Genomic DNA, 15,393 nt, shown 5'->3' with positions numbered 1-15,393 from the left:
ACTGGGTTCAACTTTCATTAGCCAGACTCTAATGCAAAGCTACCACTACCAGTTGGCCTATAGAAAATTTTAATTTCGCGCCTTGACTAAGTTGTTGGACCGTCTATAATAAAAATTTGTAGCCAATCCAATCGTTTATACTAAAAAATATCGATTTGGGAAAAAGCAGGTAGATTTCTTGAAAAATTACAAAAAAAGCAGTAGATCAGTAGATTTTTTCAAAATCAGCTAGATCTACTGCTAAATCAGTAGATCTGGCAACACTAGCGTTGAAAAAACCGGAAAAAATCAAATGTTTTTTTCAGAAGTTTATGAAATTTTCGTTTTTTTCGGTTTTTTTCGGGATTTTTAGGAAAAAAACGAGCACATTATTAAAATAAGTATTTATTTAGTCACTCAAATCACTGTCACTCTCATCATATACTTCAGTTATTTCTTTTTCCATGTGGTCGGTGTAGTCCGTTTGTAAATGCAAATTCGCCCGAATAAAGATTAATTTATTAAGACGCTCTGGCAATAGCCGATTTCTATCCTTGGTATGTGTCCGTCCAAACAATGACCAATTTATCTCAGCTGCGGCGGACGATGGAGGAATACTGAGTAATCTAACCGCAATATTTGACAGCAGTTTGGTAGAACATAATCTCGTTTTACTCGGTAATTTTAAAGTAGTAAATTGACCTCCATTTTCTTTTTGTATTTCTTCAAACACTTCCAAGCACACATGTGTTCAGTAGTAAAAAGCAATGTGTAAAGGTTTCAAAACCTTTAAAAAGTCAAGTACATACTTTTTACTCGAAATTTTTAAATTGAAAACTACATTAGTTTTTTTCAATTCGTTTTTTTTCGGTTTAAATCGTTTTTTTCCGAAAAATACGAGCCGAAAGTTTCGCGGTTTCTTTCTATAAATTTCTGAAAAAAACAAGTGAAATGGAAAAAAACCGGGAATTTTCCGGCTTTTTTCATCGCTAGGCAACACTGATTGCAATCTTTATTTTACTAAGTCTTAATCATAATAGTAAATCTAATCACTAGATTCTAATGTGAGGAATTAGATGCAACTGTTTATTTTTACAATTGGCGAATCTTTGGTTTTATGGAAGAGAGTGAAGTCGCATATCAGTCAACCAAAATTCACACGGAGCCCCCAGAGAGGATTTTCGGAGCCCTAGGGCTTCGCGGAGCACACTTTGAGTATGGCTGACTTAGAGCAACAAGATAGAGGGTTGCAGTCTACATATGTCAGCAATCCCCAAAAAGTTTGTACATTTGGATCACGTCTTGATTTGATGAGAATTGGTAGGCTGATAGATTCCGTGATGCTGAGCAAGATCATAGATTAAATATAAGAAGATCATACGATCCCATACATTAATATTCGACGGCCTAAGAACGCGCATACACTACACCACACATAGATGGCGACACAAAAAATGCCTTGTTGCCATCGATTATTTGTAGATTGGCGTTAAGTGTCCCTTTCGAGACATAAATTTATGTCAAAAATGACGCTTAACGCCATCTAGAAGTACAATCGAAAGTTACAAGACATTTTCTTTGTGGCGCCATCTATGTGTGGTGTAGTGTATGCGAGTTTTTAGGCGGTCGAATTTTAATGTATGGGATGGCATCATCTTCTTATATTAAGAGCCCTTATTCCTTTGAGCGCTCATCAATTTCGTGAAATGGCCATCGATAGATGGCGTTGGCGCTCGGTACGCGAGCACCGGCAACGCAACGCGCGTTTCAACACAGGCAAGAATAATCAGAAATCAGAAATCAGAAATCAGAAATATTTATTGTTTAAACTGTGTAGGTACAGGAAGTAACACAAGGTACATTTTTCAGTGAGAGTATCAACAGTTTTACCCTTTTCGGGCATACAATGTATTTGACTTAAACTAAATTTTTAACTTATATCCTATACTAAATTTTAATTTAGGTTTACATAATTATAAAATTCTTTTAAATTATAGAAAACTTTCTCTAATAAAAAGTTTTTTAAAGATCTTTTAAAAATATTTCCTTCGAGACTTTTTATATCATTAGGCAAATGATTAAATACATTTATGGCAGATATGAGAGTACTTTTTCTATAAATGGAGGTGCTGGCTCTCGGAAGTACCTTCTTAATCTTGATAGTTTTGAATTTAATTGCTAGTAACAATTGTTTTGGTTTTACATGGGGACTTTTTTGTAAAGTTTACAAGAAATAAGAATAGATTATGAAAACTTCCACCCTTAAGGGCGTAAAAAGGGGGTGATGATTTTTTTGTTATAGCCTTGAAAGTAGAGAATAGGAGAAAAGTGATTTCAGCGTTTTTGGATATTCTAGGTCAAGATCCACAAGGTTTCCCAAAATGTCCTAGGTAGTTTGTATGAACTTTCCTGCAGAAACTTTCCAGCAGTGACAGACTGGAATGGGGCAAACTACTGAGATACTCAGGACAGGCTGGGCCCGTTAGTTTTATATATTTCCCCTCACTAGCTCGGAAACACGTGTTTTGTCCTTTAATACCAGCGGGTAAAAACGCATTTTATCCACTAGTGGGTAAAGTAATTTGAATACAGTCAAATTAACTGCTTTAAAATTGATAAAAGTAATCTAGTAATAAAGATGATTTACCACCTGTGGAACTACTGAAAGCAGTGATAAACGCATTTTTTGCGTTGTAGTTTCCTCGCTATAGTGAGGGGAAAAGTTTTGTGTTACACTCGGGTGCAAATGTATTTTACTTCTCGTGTGTTAAAAAACTCGTAAGTTCAGGATTCTATTCTCGAACCACTCGCTTCGCTTGTGGTTCAACTATAGAATCCTTTCACTTGCTCGTTTTTCAATTCCACACTCGGCGTTAAAATACAACTTTGCCCCTTTGTATAACAAATAACTATTTTAACTTACTTTTAAAAGCTATATCGTTCCTGTTCCCCGCTGGTTGCTGTAGTGGGGGGCAGGCGAGTGGCTCGGCGGGGGGAGGGGCCTCTGGAACGTTCTGACAGCACAGGATTGGCAGGCTGCCGTCGTAGCGGCAAGTCTGGAAATATTATCTATACAGGACGTCGCATTCACTGATATGGGGCAGGTTAATGGGTAGGACTTTAGAGCTAACGATTTGGCCATGCATGGATCATAAGGAATAAATTTAGCCATTATTTGTCCTACTGTTGGGTACAGGTACAGGAGTCCTGTTGTAACTTATAAGCAAGGAAGCTTGGGATATCTGGTCTGGCCTAAAGCGGGTTAGGAACTTAACAGATACATATTATAGGACATTCTTTCACAGATTGACTGAGGCCCACGGTAAGCTCAAGAAGGCTTGTATTGTGGGTACTTAGACAACGATATATATAATATACAAATACTTATATATATGGAAAACGTCCATGACTCAGGAACAATCTGTGCTCATAACGCAAATAAGTGCCTTTACCGGGATCCGAACCCAGGACCGCGGCTCGGCAGGCAGGGTTATTACCGACTGAGCCAGACCGGTCGTCAACTATGCAGGAATCATATAACAATCATTATTAAAATTTGTGTTAAAATTATATAGGACATAATAGGTACCTACGTCTCACTGCTGCGCTGGTGGCCTAGCGGTAAGAGCATGCACTTTCAATCCGGAGGTCGCGGGTTCGAACCCCGGTTCGTACTAATGAGTTTTTCGGAACTTATGTGCGAAATGTCAGTGGCTTTTCGGTGAAGGACAACATCGTGAGGAAACCGGACTAATTCCAATAAGGCCTAGTTACCCTTCGGGTAGGAAGGTCAAAATTGCCAGATGGCAGTCGCTTTCGTAAAAACTAGTACCTACGCCTAATTTTGGGATAGGTTGTCAAAGCGGACCCCAGGCTCCCAAGAGCCATGACAAATGCCGGGATAACGCAAGGAGAATGATCATCATCCTCCTCATGGGATCCGGCTCATGGGAGCCTGGGATCCGCTTTGACAACTAACCCCAAGATTTGGCGTAGGCACTAGTTTTTACGAAAGCGACTGCCATTTGACCTTCCAACCCGAAGGGTAACTAGGCTTCATTGGAATTAGTCCGGTTTCCTCACGATGTTTTCTTTCACCGAAAAGCGTCTGGCAAATTTAATATCAAATGACATTTCGCACATAAATTCCGAAAAACTCATTGGAGCGAATCGGGGTTCGAACCCGCGACTTCCGGAACGAAAGTATCACGTACTTACCGCTAGGCTACTAGCAGCGGTAAGTACCCCGCGGTGCTGGATTAAAATTTCTCTATTCCACCTTATTTAAATGCCCTGAAACTATAATCTACTTACCATATCCTGCGACCGTAATACCCCGTTATTCGACCCCCCGAAATAACTCCGAAACGCCCCGATAGTGTACGAGCGGTCCTGCAGAGGGCAGCACACGATCCTGGTGCTGCCGCGCCATCTGCACATCTGAGGAAATATGATTTAAGAAGGTGAACTTGACGACTACTACTTTATACTTAGCTAGTTTTTAGGGTTCCGTAGTCAACTAGGAACCCTTATAGTTTCGCCATGTCTGTCTGTCCGTCCGTCCGTCCGTCCGTCCGTCCGTCCGCGGATAATCTCAGTAACCATTAGCACTAGAAAGCTGAAATTTGGTACCAATATGTATATCAATTACGCCGACAAAGTGCAAAAATAAAAAATGGAAAAAAATGTTTTATTAGGGTACCCTCCCTACATGTAAAGTGGGAGCTGATATTTTTTTTCGTTCCAACCCCAACGTGTGATATATTGTTGGATAGGTATTTAAAAATGAATATGGGTTTGCTAAGACCATTTTTTGATAATATTAATATTTTCGGAAATAATCGCTCCTAAAGGAAAAAAAAGTGCGTCCCCCCCCTCTAACTTTTGAACCATATGTTTAAAAAATATGAAAAAAATTACAAATGTAGAACTTTATAAAGACTTTCTAGGAAAATTGTTTTGAACTTGATAGGTTCAGTAGTTTTTGAGAAAAATACGGAAAACTACGGAACCCTACACTGAGCGTGGCCCGACACGCTCTTGGCCGGTTTTATTTTCCTCCAATTATTTTTTTACGCAACTCTAGTTACCTATATTTTCCACTAGCGGCGTAGCTCGCGTTAAATTCGAAAATAAATGCTCCATACAAACGTCCACCCCCCCTTTTAGGCACGTGGGAAGTTAGAAAGAGACAAAAAGTATTTACCCTATGTCAATCTCCATTCCTTCACTATTTCCACTTAAAAAATCACGTCAATTTATAGCTCCGTTTTGCCGTGAAAGACGGACAAACAAACAGACGCACACACTTTCCCATTTATAATATTAGTATGTATATGTATAACGCTCCTTCGTTTGGCCTGAAGAGAACGCCATCTTGTGTCTATCATTCGCAACATCGCAATTTCAGTGGCGCCATCTAGTATTGGTGATATTATAGTATAGGCTTGGTATAGGTTTTAGTTAGTCGTATTTTTGATACACGGGAAAAAATTGTCATCTCATCTCTATAATCTTGTCTCAAAACAAAATAAAACAAATTGGTCAACTTTGATTCAATTATCTGACACGCTCTTATGTAAGTATTTAGAAATAAGTTGTGTCAGTTATTTTTGCGGCCTTCTGTTTAACCCCCGACGCAAAAACGACGGGGTGTTATAAGTTTGACGTGTCTATCTGTCTGTCTGTGGCATCGTAGCTCCAGAACGGATGAACCGATTTAGATTTAATTAGTTTTTTTGTTTCAAAGCTGAATTAGTCGGGAGTGTTCTTAGTCAGTTTTACGAATATCATTTTCTTTTTATGTGAAAATACATCAAAGAAAAGAAAGAAAATACACAAAAAGATTTTTTTTTGGCGAAATTTGCTTGACGTCAACGTCATATAACATTTCCTCCATTATTTCCTCATGTTACGAGCAGTTCTCAAAAAATGTATACAAAAATTAAAGAAAAAGTTAATTTTTTTTTATTCCTACTTTGTTACCTAGAATTTTTTAAAGAAGTTTGATTTTAGTAAGTTTTATTTCGTCATTAAGGTTCTCTAGTATCTATATTTTCTTAATTATAACAGTTATCCTGTATATATCTTACGAAAGTCGACTTATATTAGTAAATGTTGGTAACAAAGTAGGATGAATTAAAATTTGCTGACATGGCGCGTGGCCATGTCAGCAATTCCCGTTTAGGTATTTGGATCACGTCTCCGATTTGGATAACAATTGGTAGGCTGATAGAGTCCATAACGCTGAGCAAGATCCACTAGGTTTCCCAAAATGCCCTGAATTGATTGTATGAAACTTTCCTTTTTTGTTACCGAAAATGTATAGAAATCTGTTAACAAAAAAGGAAGGTTTCATACAAACTAAATAGGACATTTTGGGAAGCATTTCATTTGGAAAGCTCAGCATCATGGACTCGATCAGCCTACCAATTTTTATCCAAATCGGAGACGTGATCCAAATGTACAAACTTAACGAGAATTGCACATGGACAAACTTTTCGAGAACTGCTGTTACACCGTGTATAGGTATGCTTACTGGGGGTTTCTTTTCGTCAATAGTGAGCAGTTTTACAGCGTAGTCGCAGTCATCGAGGATCTTGCAGACACCAGCATCACTATTGGCCATGCAAGGGTCACCTGGAAACAAGGATTATTTGTATGAAATTACTTTGTACTCTTGTGGATAAAATGCAATTTTGCTATCTGTTTTCCGGCAACCTTCAAATCAAGAGTGAACAGGCATCTTCTGGGCGAGCTCACTCCATTGTAGGCCACGTTTTTGCCTTTGGCTAGTCTGTGGCCAAGAGTAAGCCCATTTATCCATATCCATACTTCCATACTAATATTATAAATGCGAAAGTAACTCTGTCTGTCTGTCTGTCTGTCTGTCTGTCTGTCTGTCTGTTACGCTTTCCCGCTTAAACCACGCAACCGATTTTGATGAAATTTGGAACAGACAATCTTTAGACCCTGAGACAGAACATAGGCTACTTTTTATTTCGAAAAAAAGGGGATGAAGGGGTTGAAAAAGAGGTTGAAAGTTTGTATGGGATTTCTTAATCTTAAAAGATAAAACCATGAAACTTTATATTTTAGCACTTGATAAGAAATCATTAAACATCTTGATAAGGTCGAACGCGATTAATTAACATTATTTTTACCCTTTTTAGGGTTCCGTAGTCAACTAGGAACCCTTATAGTTTCGCCATGTCTGTCTGTCCGTCCGTCCGTCCGTCCGTCCGTCCGTCCGTCCGTCCGTCCGTCCGTCCGTCCGTCCGCGGATAATCTCAGTAACCGTAAGCACTAGAAAGCTGAAATTTGGTACCAATATGTATATCAATCACGCCAACAAAGTGCAAAAATAAAAAATGGAAAAAAATGTTTTATTAGGGTACCCCCCCTACATGTAAAGTGGGGGCGGATATTTTTTTTCATTCCAACCCCAACGTGTGATATATTGTTGGATAGGTATTTAAAAATGAAGAAGGGTTTACTAAGATCATTTTTTGATAATATTAATATTTTCGGAAATATTCGCTTCTAAAGGAAAAAAAGTGCGTCCCCCCTCTAACTTTTGAACCCTATGTTCAAAAAATAAGAAAAAAATCACAATAGTAGATCTTTATAAAAACTTTCTAGGAAAATTGTTTTGAACTTGATAGGTTCAGTAGTTTTTGAGAAAAATACGGAAAACTACGGAACCCTACACTGAGCGTGGCCCGACACGCTCTTGGCCGGTTTTTTTTTTGTGTGTCGTGCGGTGGGAAATAAACATTAACTAAAAGCGGGTAGATTATATTTATTTGTCTACCCCGAACATTTATATAAATTAATATCGGGTAGTTTTGTGTTGTTTACATCTCCGGTGACATTTTGCTGGGACGTCAGTCTTCCGCGACCACGGCCAGTGCAACCTGGCTGAAACGTTGGGGAAAAAGGTAAAAATAATGTTAATTAATCGCGTTCGACCTGTATGTGACTTTAAATATGTGTACAAAGCGCGAGAACTTAAAGTGTTATCTTGATAAGGGATAGGGATAGGGATAGCGATAGGGATAGCGATAGGGACTGCGATAGGGATAGCGATAGGGATAGCGATAGGGATAGCGATAGCGATAGCGTTAGCGATAGCGATAGCGATAGCGATAGGGATAGGGATAGAGATAGGGATACGGATACGGATACGGATAATATGGGTATCGTTAGAGGGATACGGATAATCGGTCGGCGGTCTCTTACAATCAATGTGCTCTAAGACGATCGTTGTTTGCTTGCTTGAAGATTACGTTTGCGATAAGTATAAGCAAAATGTAAAAAATTGTAAGGGATAATAGAAAAAAGTACTTTTTACCCACCGATCATAGTGTCGAAATACGGGCTATGTGGGATGTTTATAAAGGTTTCCCCAGCGTATATAGAATTACCTACGCTGTGGTCGATGTGTAATATTTCTACAATCATTGCAAGCAAAAGTATTATGTGCAATCGAAATAATCGCAGATAAATATACCTACAGAGAAACCTACAGTTCCAAATGAAAATCTTAATGAATACTTTTATTACGCGGGCGAAGCTGCGGGTAAAAGCTAGTAAGAAATAAAATAAAAAAATAGCAAAGTAAGCATTTACCAGTTGGTGTGGTGAAAAACTGGTAGCAACATTGCACGACAAGAGCACAAAGTAATTTAATACTTTAACTTGATGTCTTAAGCTGGTTGGTAGAATTTACCTATGATAAATGATGACTTTGAATAATAAACATTGCATTGAATAAATTGATGGATTTGATATAATTTGATTTTTAGGATACCGTACCTCAAAAAAGAAAAACGGAACCCTTATAGGATCACTCGCGCGTCTGTCTGTCCGTCGTCACAGCCAATTTTCTTCGAAACCACTGAACCGATTAACTTGAAATTTGGCACACATATGGAAACCGGTGACCCAAAGACAGACATTTAATTTAAATTAAGAAAATTTAATTATAGGGGCCACTTTTGGGGGGTAAAAGTGAAAATTAAAAATCAAAGTTTCTAGAACTATATTAATTGTGTTACATATCAAATGAAAGAGGTTTTTATACTTTTTATAAGTATTTCAAAAATATTTTTTTAATAATTTTTAGTACTTAGTTTTCGATCTATAGATTACAGGAAAACCTATTGGGGTGGCAACGCGCATGTGACACTCCTTGAGTTGCAGGCGTCCATAGGTTACGGTGGCCGCTTTCCATCAGGCGGGCCGTACGCTTGTTTGCCACCGACGTAGTATAAAAATATAAGTATATTAGAAATCTACAGTAAAGCGTAAGTCGGACTTAAAAGAAAAAAAACTCAAATTACGAATTTCACTCACTGCCCAGGGAAAAAATTTGTGTTTCACTCGGTGGCAAAGTTTGTTTAACCTTCGTCCCTTGAAACCCTCGCATCGCTCAAGATTCCACTTTTTGAACCACGCGCTGCGCTCGCGGTTCAATATTGGAATCTGTCGCTTGCTCGGCTATCAATATTGGCACGTGCGGTTAAACAACAACTTTGCCCCCTTGTAAAACAAATAACTATTGATTTCTTCCCTACATAGATTAAATAGGAGTTAAGGCGTATTTTTTGTTTAAGACCGGGACAAAATCGACTGGGGCACATAAACTTACCGAAATATTTACCATGATTTGAACTATTAACTAGAGTGCCATATGTGTTCACTAAATATTCCTTAGGTAGTTCTTCTTACCAAAACTCTTATTTTACCGTGTTTGAGGTAAATGTTCTAATTATGTATAATACCTACTTGACGACCGGTCTAGCGCAGTCGGTAGTGACCCTGCCTGCTACGCCGCGGTCCCGGGTTCGAAACCCGGTAAGGGCATTTATTTGTGTGATGAGCATAGATATTTGTTCCTGAGTCATGGATGTTTTCTATGTATATAAGTATTTATATATTATATAAGTATGTCGTTGTCTGAGTACCCACAACACAAGCCTTCTTGAGCTTACCGTGGGCCTCAGTCAATCTGTGTAAGAATGTCCTATAATATATATATATATATATAATACCACTTTAGATTATTTGCAATGTTTTCCTGTTAGTCAAATTTTTAGGGTTCCGTACCTCAAAGAGGAAAAACGGAACCCTTATAGGATCACTCGCGTGTCTGTCTGTCCCTCTGTCACAGCCGATTTCTCCGAAACTACTAGACCGATTTACTTGAAATTTGGCACACGTATGTAAACAAGTGGCCCAAAGACGGACATGTAATATAATTAAATGAAATTAAACGAAATTTAATCATAGGGGCCACTTTTGGGGGGTAAAATTGAAAATTAAAAATCAAAGTTATTAGAACTATATTGTGCTACATATCAAATGAAAGAGCATTTTATAAGCATCTCAAATATATTTTTTTTATAGTTTTTATTTTGGTAATTTAGAAGTAATTTAAGAAAATAAGCAAAAAATGACCATTCCCCCCCCCCCCTTATCTCCGAAACTACTTAGCGTAAAATTTTCAAAAAAATACACGAGATAGCCCTCTACCTGTAGATTACAGGAAAACCTATTGGAAATCTACAGTCAAGCGTAAGTCGGAGTTAAGAGAAAAAAACTCAAATTGAGATTTTTCACTCACTGCCGCTGCAAGTACTTACTAAATGTTTTGAAATTTTGTGAGCGCCATGGACAGGTAGAAAGAAATTCATTTCTGTTTAGAAATTGTTAAAAATTTTAAGCATTTGCCAAAATGACTTAAGTTCCTACTAAAAAAGAGGCGCTTACGACTGTTTAGAACTGCACTGACCATAATATTGCCCTAATAGGTCCAAAAAATGGTGTATATATACGAAAACAAAAAAATTGTGCCACCGACAACCAAAATCTGAAGTCTATTTGCTCTATCTCTTATAGTTTCCAAAATATACGCAAAATCTTTAAAGTACAAATCTAGTGTACACGTTGCCATCACATGTCGTCAGGCGCTCATGACCTTTTTGTATGGAAATGTCGAAATCCGACTCGCACTTTACCGATTTTCATAGAAAGTTGTGTTTTATTATAGTTTTGAAGGAGGTTTCTTGTTTTTAACCACCAACGCAAAAATATTATAATAATAATAGGTTTGACGCTTGACATGTCTGTCTGGCATCATAGCTCCCGAACGAATCAATCGATTTTGATTTAGTTTTTAATGTTTAAGGTGAATTCGTCGAGAGTTTTTTTTTACCACGTAGGTGGCAAACATGCATACGGTCCGCCTGATGGAAAGCGGTGACTGTTACATATGGACGCCTGCCACTCAAGGAGTGGCACATGTGCGTTGCCGACTCGACTCATTAGAAACTTGTACAAACCTGTACTTAGAAGGGGCCTGGGTGCCGACGACTCAAAGGACCGAAGGAAGGAGGGGGAAGGAAGGAAGGAGTACCGCACCCTCGTTGAGCTCTGGCTGCCTTACTCACCGGCAGGAACACAACAATGAGTAAAGTCTAGTGCTACTTGATTGCGGTCTTTTGTAAAGCGGAGGTATTAGACTCTGCTCTACCTTAGAGTATATTCAATTTAGTATTAGAGTTATCAGTCAAGAAATTTAAATGCAGCGCCATCTATTATTAGTTTCGACAACTTTTCATGTGACTTTCCATGCCTAAAGGTTCGCACAAGTCTCAAGTCGCGTAAATTACTTAGTAAATTTTGCCGAGAGACGGCGCTAAATACAATAATACTCATTAGAGTACCTATACTTCTAGTCAAAGACATATATAACTCCGTATAGACAGATAAAGTCTAAGAATAAAACGTACTTACCTCAGTACCACACAGAAGAAGGGCTCAGCTAGATGGCGCTAATATTAATATTAACACGCTTTTATTAGGTCGTCGTGTATGTAACTAACTATGTAATGGAATCTACGGAGGCTAATTTAACCATCTTCCAAGGATCGTAGCGTAATGATAATTGGCAGCTGTATGTAGTTCTGATGACAGTACAATAATATGGTACTGTTGAACTGATCTGATGATGGAGCCGGAAGATATGAACTGGAACTACATGATGGAACATCGTATCATAGCTGTTTTTGGGTTTCTTAGAAAAGTCTTGTAATGAACTTTGACTACGATTAGGTTTCAAGGTCTGATGATGGAGCCGGAAGATATGAACTGGAACTACATGATGGAACATCGTATCATAGCAGTTTTTGGGTTTCTTAGAAAAGTCTTGAAATGAACTTTGTCTACGATAAGGTTTCAAGGTCTGATGATGAAGCCGGAAGATATGAACTGGAACTACATGATGTAACATCGTATCATAGCTGTTTTTGCGTTTCTTAGAAAAGTCTTGTAATGAACTTTGACTACGATTAGGTTTCAAGGTCTGATGATGGAGCCGGAAGATATGAACTGGAACTACTAAAAAGATCAACGTAGTATTTAAAATAAGTTGGGATAGGGTTTTCTTGTGACCCTTAAGAGCAAGTAAAGGGGGCTCAGGGGCGATCGAAGCCCCCACAAAAAAGACTGATCAACGTAGTATTTAAAATAAGTTGGGTTAAGGTTTTCTTGTGACCCTCCAGAGGAAATAAAGGGGGGGGGCGAAGCCCCCCGCAAAAAAGAAAGATCAACGTAGTATTTAAAATAAGTTGGGATAGGGTTTTCTTGTGACCCTTAAGAGCAAGTAAAGAGGGGCTCGGGGGCGAAGCTCCCCACAAAAAAAAAGATCAACATAGTATTTAAAATAAGTTGGGATAGGGTTTTCTTGAGACCCTTAAGAGGAAATAAAGGGGGGCTCGGGGGGCGAAGCCCTCCGCATAAAATAAACATCAACGTAGTATTTAAAGTAAGTTGGGATAGGGTTTTCTTGTGACCCTGAAGAGCATGAATAAGGGGGCTCGAGGGCGAAGCCCCCGCATAAAAGAAAGATCAACGTAGTATTTAAAATAAGTTGGGATAGGGTTTTCTTGAGACCCTCAAGAGCATATAAAGGAGGGCTCGGGGGCGAAGCCCCCGCATAAAAGAAAGATCAACATAGTAGAGAATGCCTTAAAGCATGAGTCCGCCTTTTGTACTGCAAGATTTTCTTTTATCACTGCTTCCAGTAGTTCCACAGGTGGTAAATGATCTTTATTACTAGATTCACCTACTTTTATCAATTTTAAAGCACTAGTGGATAAAATGCGTTTTTACCCGCTGGTATTAAAGGACAAAACACGTGTTTCCGAGCTAGTGAGGGGAAAAATTCAATGTTGGCTGCTCGCGTGCGGTCCGTTTGTTAATGTAGGTAAGAATTTAGAATAGCGTCATTTTGTGAACATCAAAGGAGTGAGCCTTCTGTACTTGTACTATTATACATATATTCTGTGACAAAACTAAGAACATGTGTTCCAAGTACAACATTCGAAATGCCGGAAAGTTAGTAGGTATCGACCGTAAATTGGCGAAATCCAATTTACGGTCAAATTAACACATGTGATGGACCCTGCCGTCTATAATAAATTGCCGCAATATGTGGTTGAAGCGCCTAGTGTGTCGAACTTTAAGTACCTATCGCTTAAAAAATTGGCTGGTCGAGCACCCGTTCTACACTTATGACAATTTTTTTATTACCTAATTAGAAAAATATTTTTGTGCATTTTTTATGTGAATATTGCCTAACTTTTTGTAATTTCAATCTTCTGTCTATTTATTCTCTAAGTATTATTGTTGTATGAATATTATTTTTTTAAATCAAATCTTGACGTGTAAAATGGCGTTGAATGAATAAATGAATATGAGTATGAGTAGTATGGTTATTTTAACCATTGAAAGTTTGTACGGAACCCTCGGTGGGCGAGTCCGACTCGCACTTGGCCGGTTTTTGCACGACAATTCGCCGCTCCGTTTTGCCGTGAAAGACAGACAAACAAACGCACTTTCCCATTTATAATATGGATTAAAATGGATTTCCGCGAAGTAACGCCTGATTCCATCGATTATCATTTTGTTTACCAACCAAAAAATGAGGAAAAACACCAAAAAAAATCATATTCACCTTCGTTCAATCCAAAAACACATTTCACACACAAAACACACAGAATATACACAAACACGGTCATATTTTGATAAATATGATATAAAATGGTCAACTCGTTTCGCAGTTGTTTTGAACAAAGCGTCTGTAGGTCAAACTGGTTATTCCTCGACTGGTATTGGATGGTCATTAAGTATGGAAACTAATGTAAACATAGTACAGTCAAAAATATCTAAGCGGCCAAGGTACTCATAATATCTGGACATGCCTCTGTTATCAAGGTATTAGAGTGCGGGCAGATATTTTTGAGTAACTTGAGCGCTTCTATATATCTGATGGTGGCACGTATAGCGTGGATTAAGGAAAATATATTATTAATTTATTAATTACATTGTTTCTAGCGGTAAGTACGTGCGACTTTCGTTCCGGAGGTCGCGGGTTCGAACCCCGTCTAGCACCAATGAGTTTTTCGAAATGTATGTGCGAAATGTAATGATATTTGCCAGTCGCTTTCCGGTGAAGGAAAACATCGTGAGGAAACCGGACTAATTCCAATAAGGTCTAGTTTACCCTTCGGGTTGGCAAACGACGCAAAAACGACGAGGTGTTATAAGTTTGACGTGTCTGTTTGTCTGTCTATCTGTCTGTCTGTGTGTGTGTCTGTCTGTGGCATCGCAGCTCCCGAACGGATGGATGTTATTTGTTTTGACATGTGCCGTCAATCACATTGACACTTAAATAAAATAAAATAAAATAGCCTTTATTTCACTATCCCTTCATCCTGTGTTGCGTGCTAAACACTTACATCTAACCATATAAACACTTATTAACTGTGTAAAAGTATATACTTAATTAAATATAGTTTGTTTCACTTTTTACTTTATTTTGGGATCCCCTTCTGGGTAAAGGCCTCCTCCAGTTTTTGCCATGTCTCTCGATCTTGAGCTAAATTTGACACTTACTTGACTGACACATTGACACTTACTTGACTGTTATTCTTAAGGGTCTCTCACACTACTAAATTCATTTAAGTATTTATCTACCTGTCTCCATCAGTCCTCACGGTTTGATGCCCGCTCTTGTCAGTCGCTGCAAAATACGTCGAGGTCGTCCCGCCATCTCTTTGGTCGGTAAATGAAAACATAATATGTTTCTCTTTTTTTTAGGGTTCCGTAGTCAACTAGGAACCCTTATAGTTTCGCCATGTCTGTCTGTCCGTCCGTCCGTCCGTCCGCGGATAATCTCAGTAACCGTTAGCACTAGAAAGCTGAAATTTGGTACCAATATGTATCTCAATCACGCCAACAAAGTGCAAAAATAAAAAATGGAAAAAAATGTTTTATTAGGGTACCCCCCTACATGTAAAGTGGGGGCTGATATTTTTTTTCATTCCAACCCCAACGTGTGATATATTG

General features: G+C 38.4%; 1 protein-coding gene across 1 annotated transcript in view; it reads right to left on the bottom strand.

The window, feature by feature from the left end:
- Positions 1-14,144, bottom strand: part of LOC125239931 (venom protease-like) — a 31,437-nt gene extending 17,293 nt beyond the window's left edge. Inside the window, exons 1-4 of the mRNA XM_048147706.1 lie at positions 14,000-14,144; positions 6,518-6,618; positions 4,294-4,419; positions 2,903-3,035 (exon numbers count right to left, since the gene is read on the bottom strand). Of these exons, the coding sequence (XP_048003663.1) occupies positions 2,903-3,035; positions 4,294-4,419; positions 6,518-6,618; positions 14,000-14,063 (424 nt within the window). The 5' untranslated portion in view covers positions 14,064-14,144. The remainder of the gene's footprint in view (positions 1-2,902; positions 3,036-4,293; positions 4,420-6,517; positions 6,619-13,999) is intronic.
- Positions 14,145-15,393: the final 1,249 nt, after the last annotated feature.

This window comes from Leguminivora glycinivorella, chromosome 26 (assembly GCF_023078275.1).
Source record: "Leguminivora glycinivorella isolate SPB_JAAS2020 chromosome 26, LegGlyc_1.1, whole genome shotgun sequence".
Classification (NCBI taxonomy): domain Eukaryota; kingdom Metazoa; phylum Arthropoda; class Insecta; order Lepidoptera; family Tortricidae; genus Leguminivora; species Leguminivora glycinivorella.
This window is presented reverse-complemented; position numbering and strand designations above follow the sequence as displayed.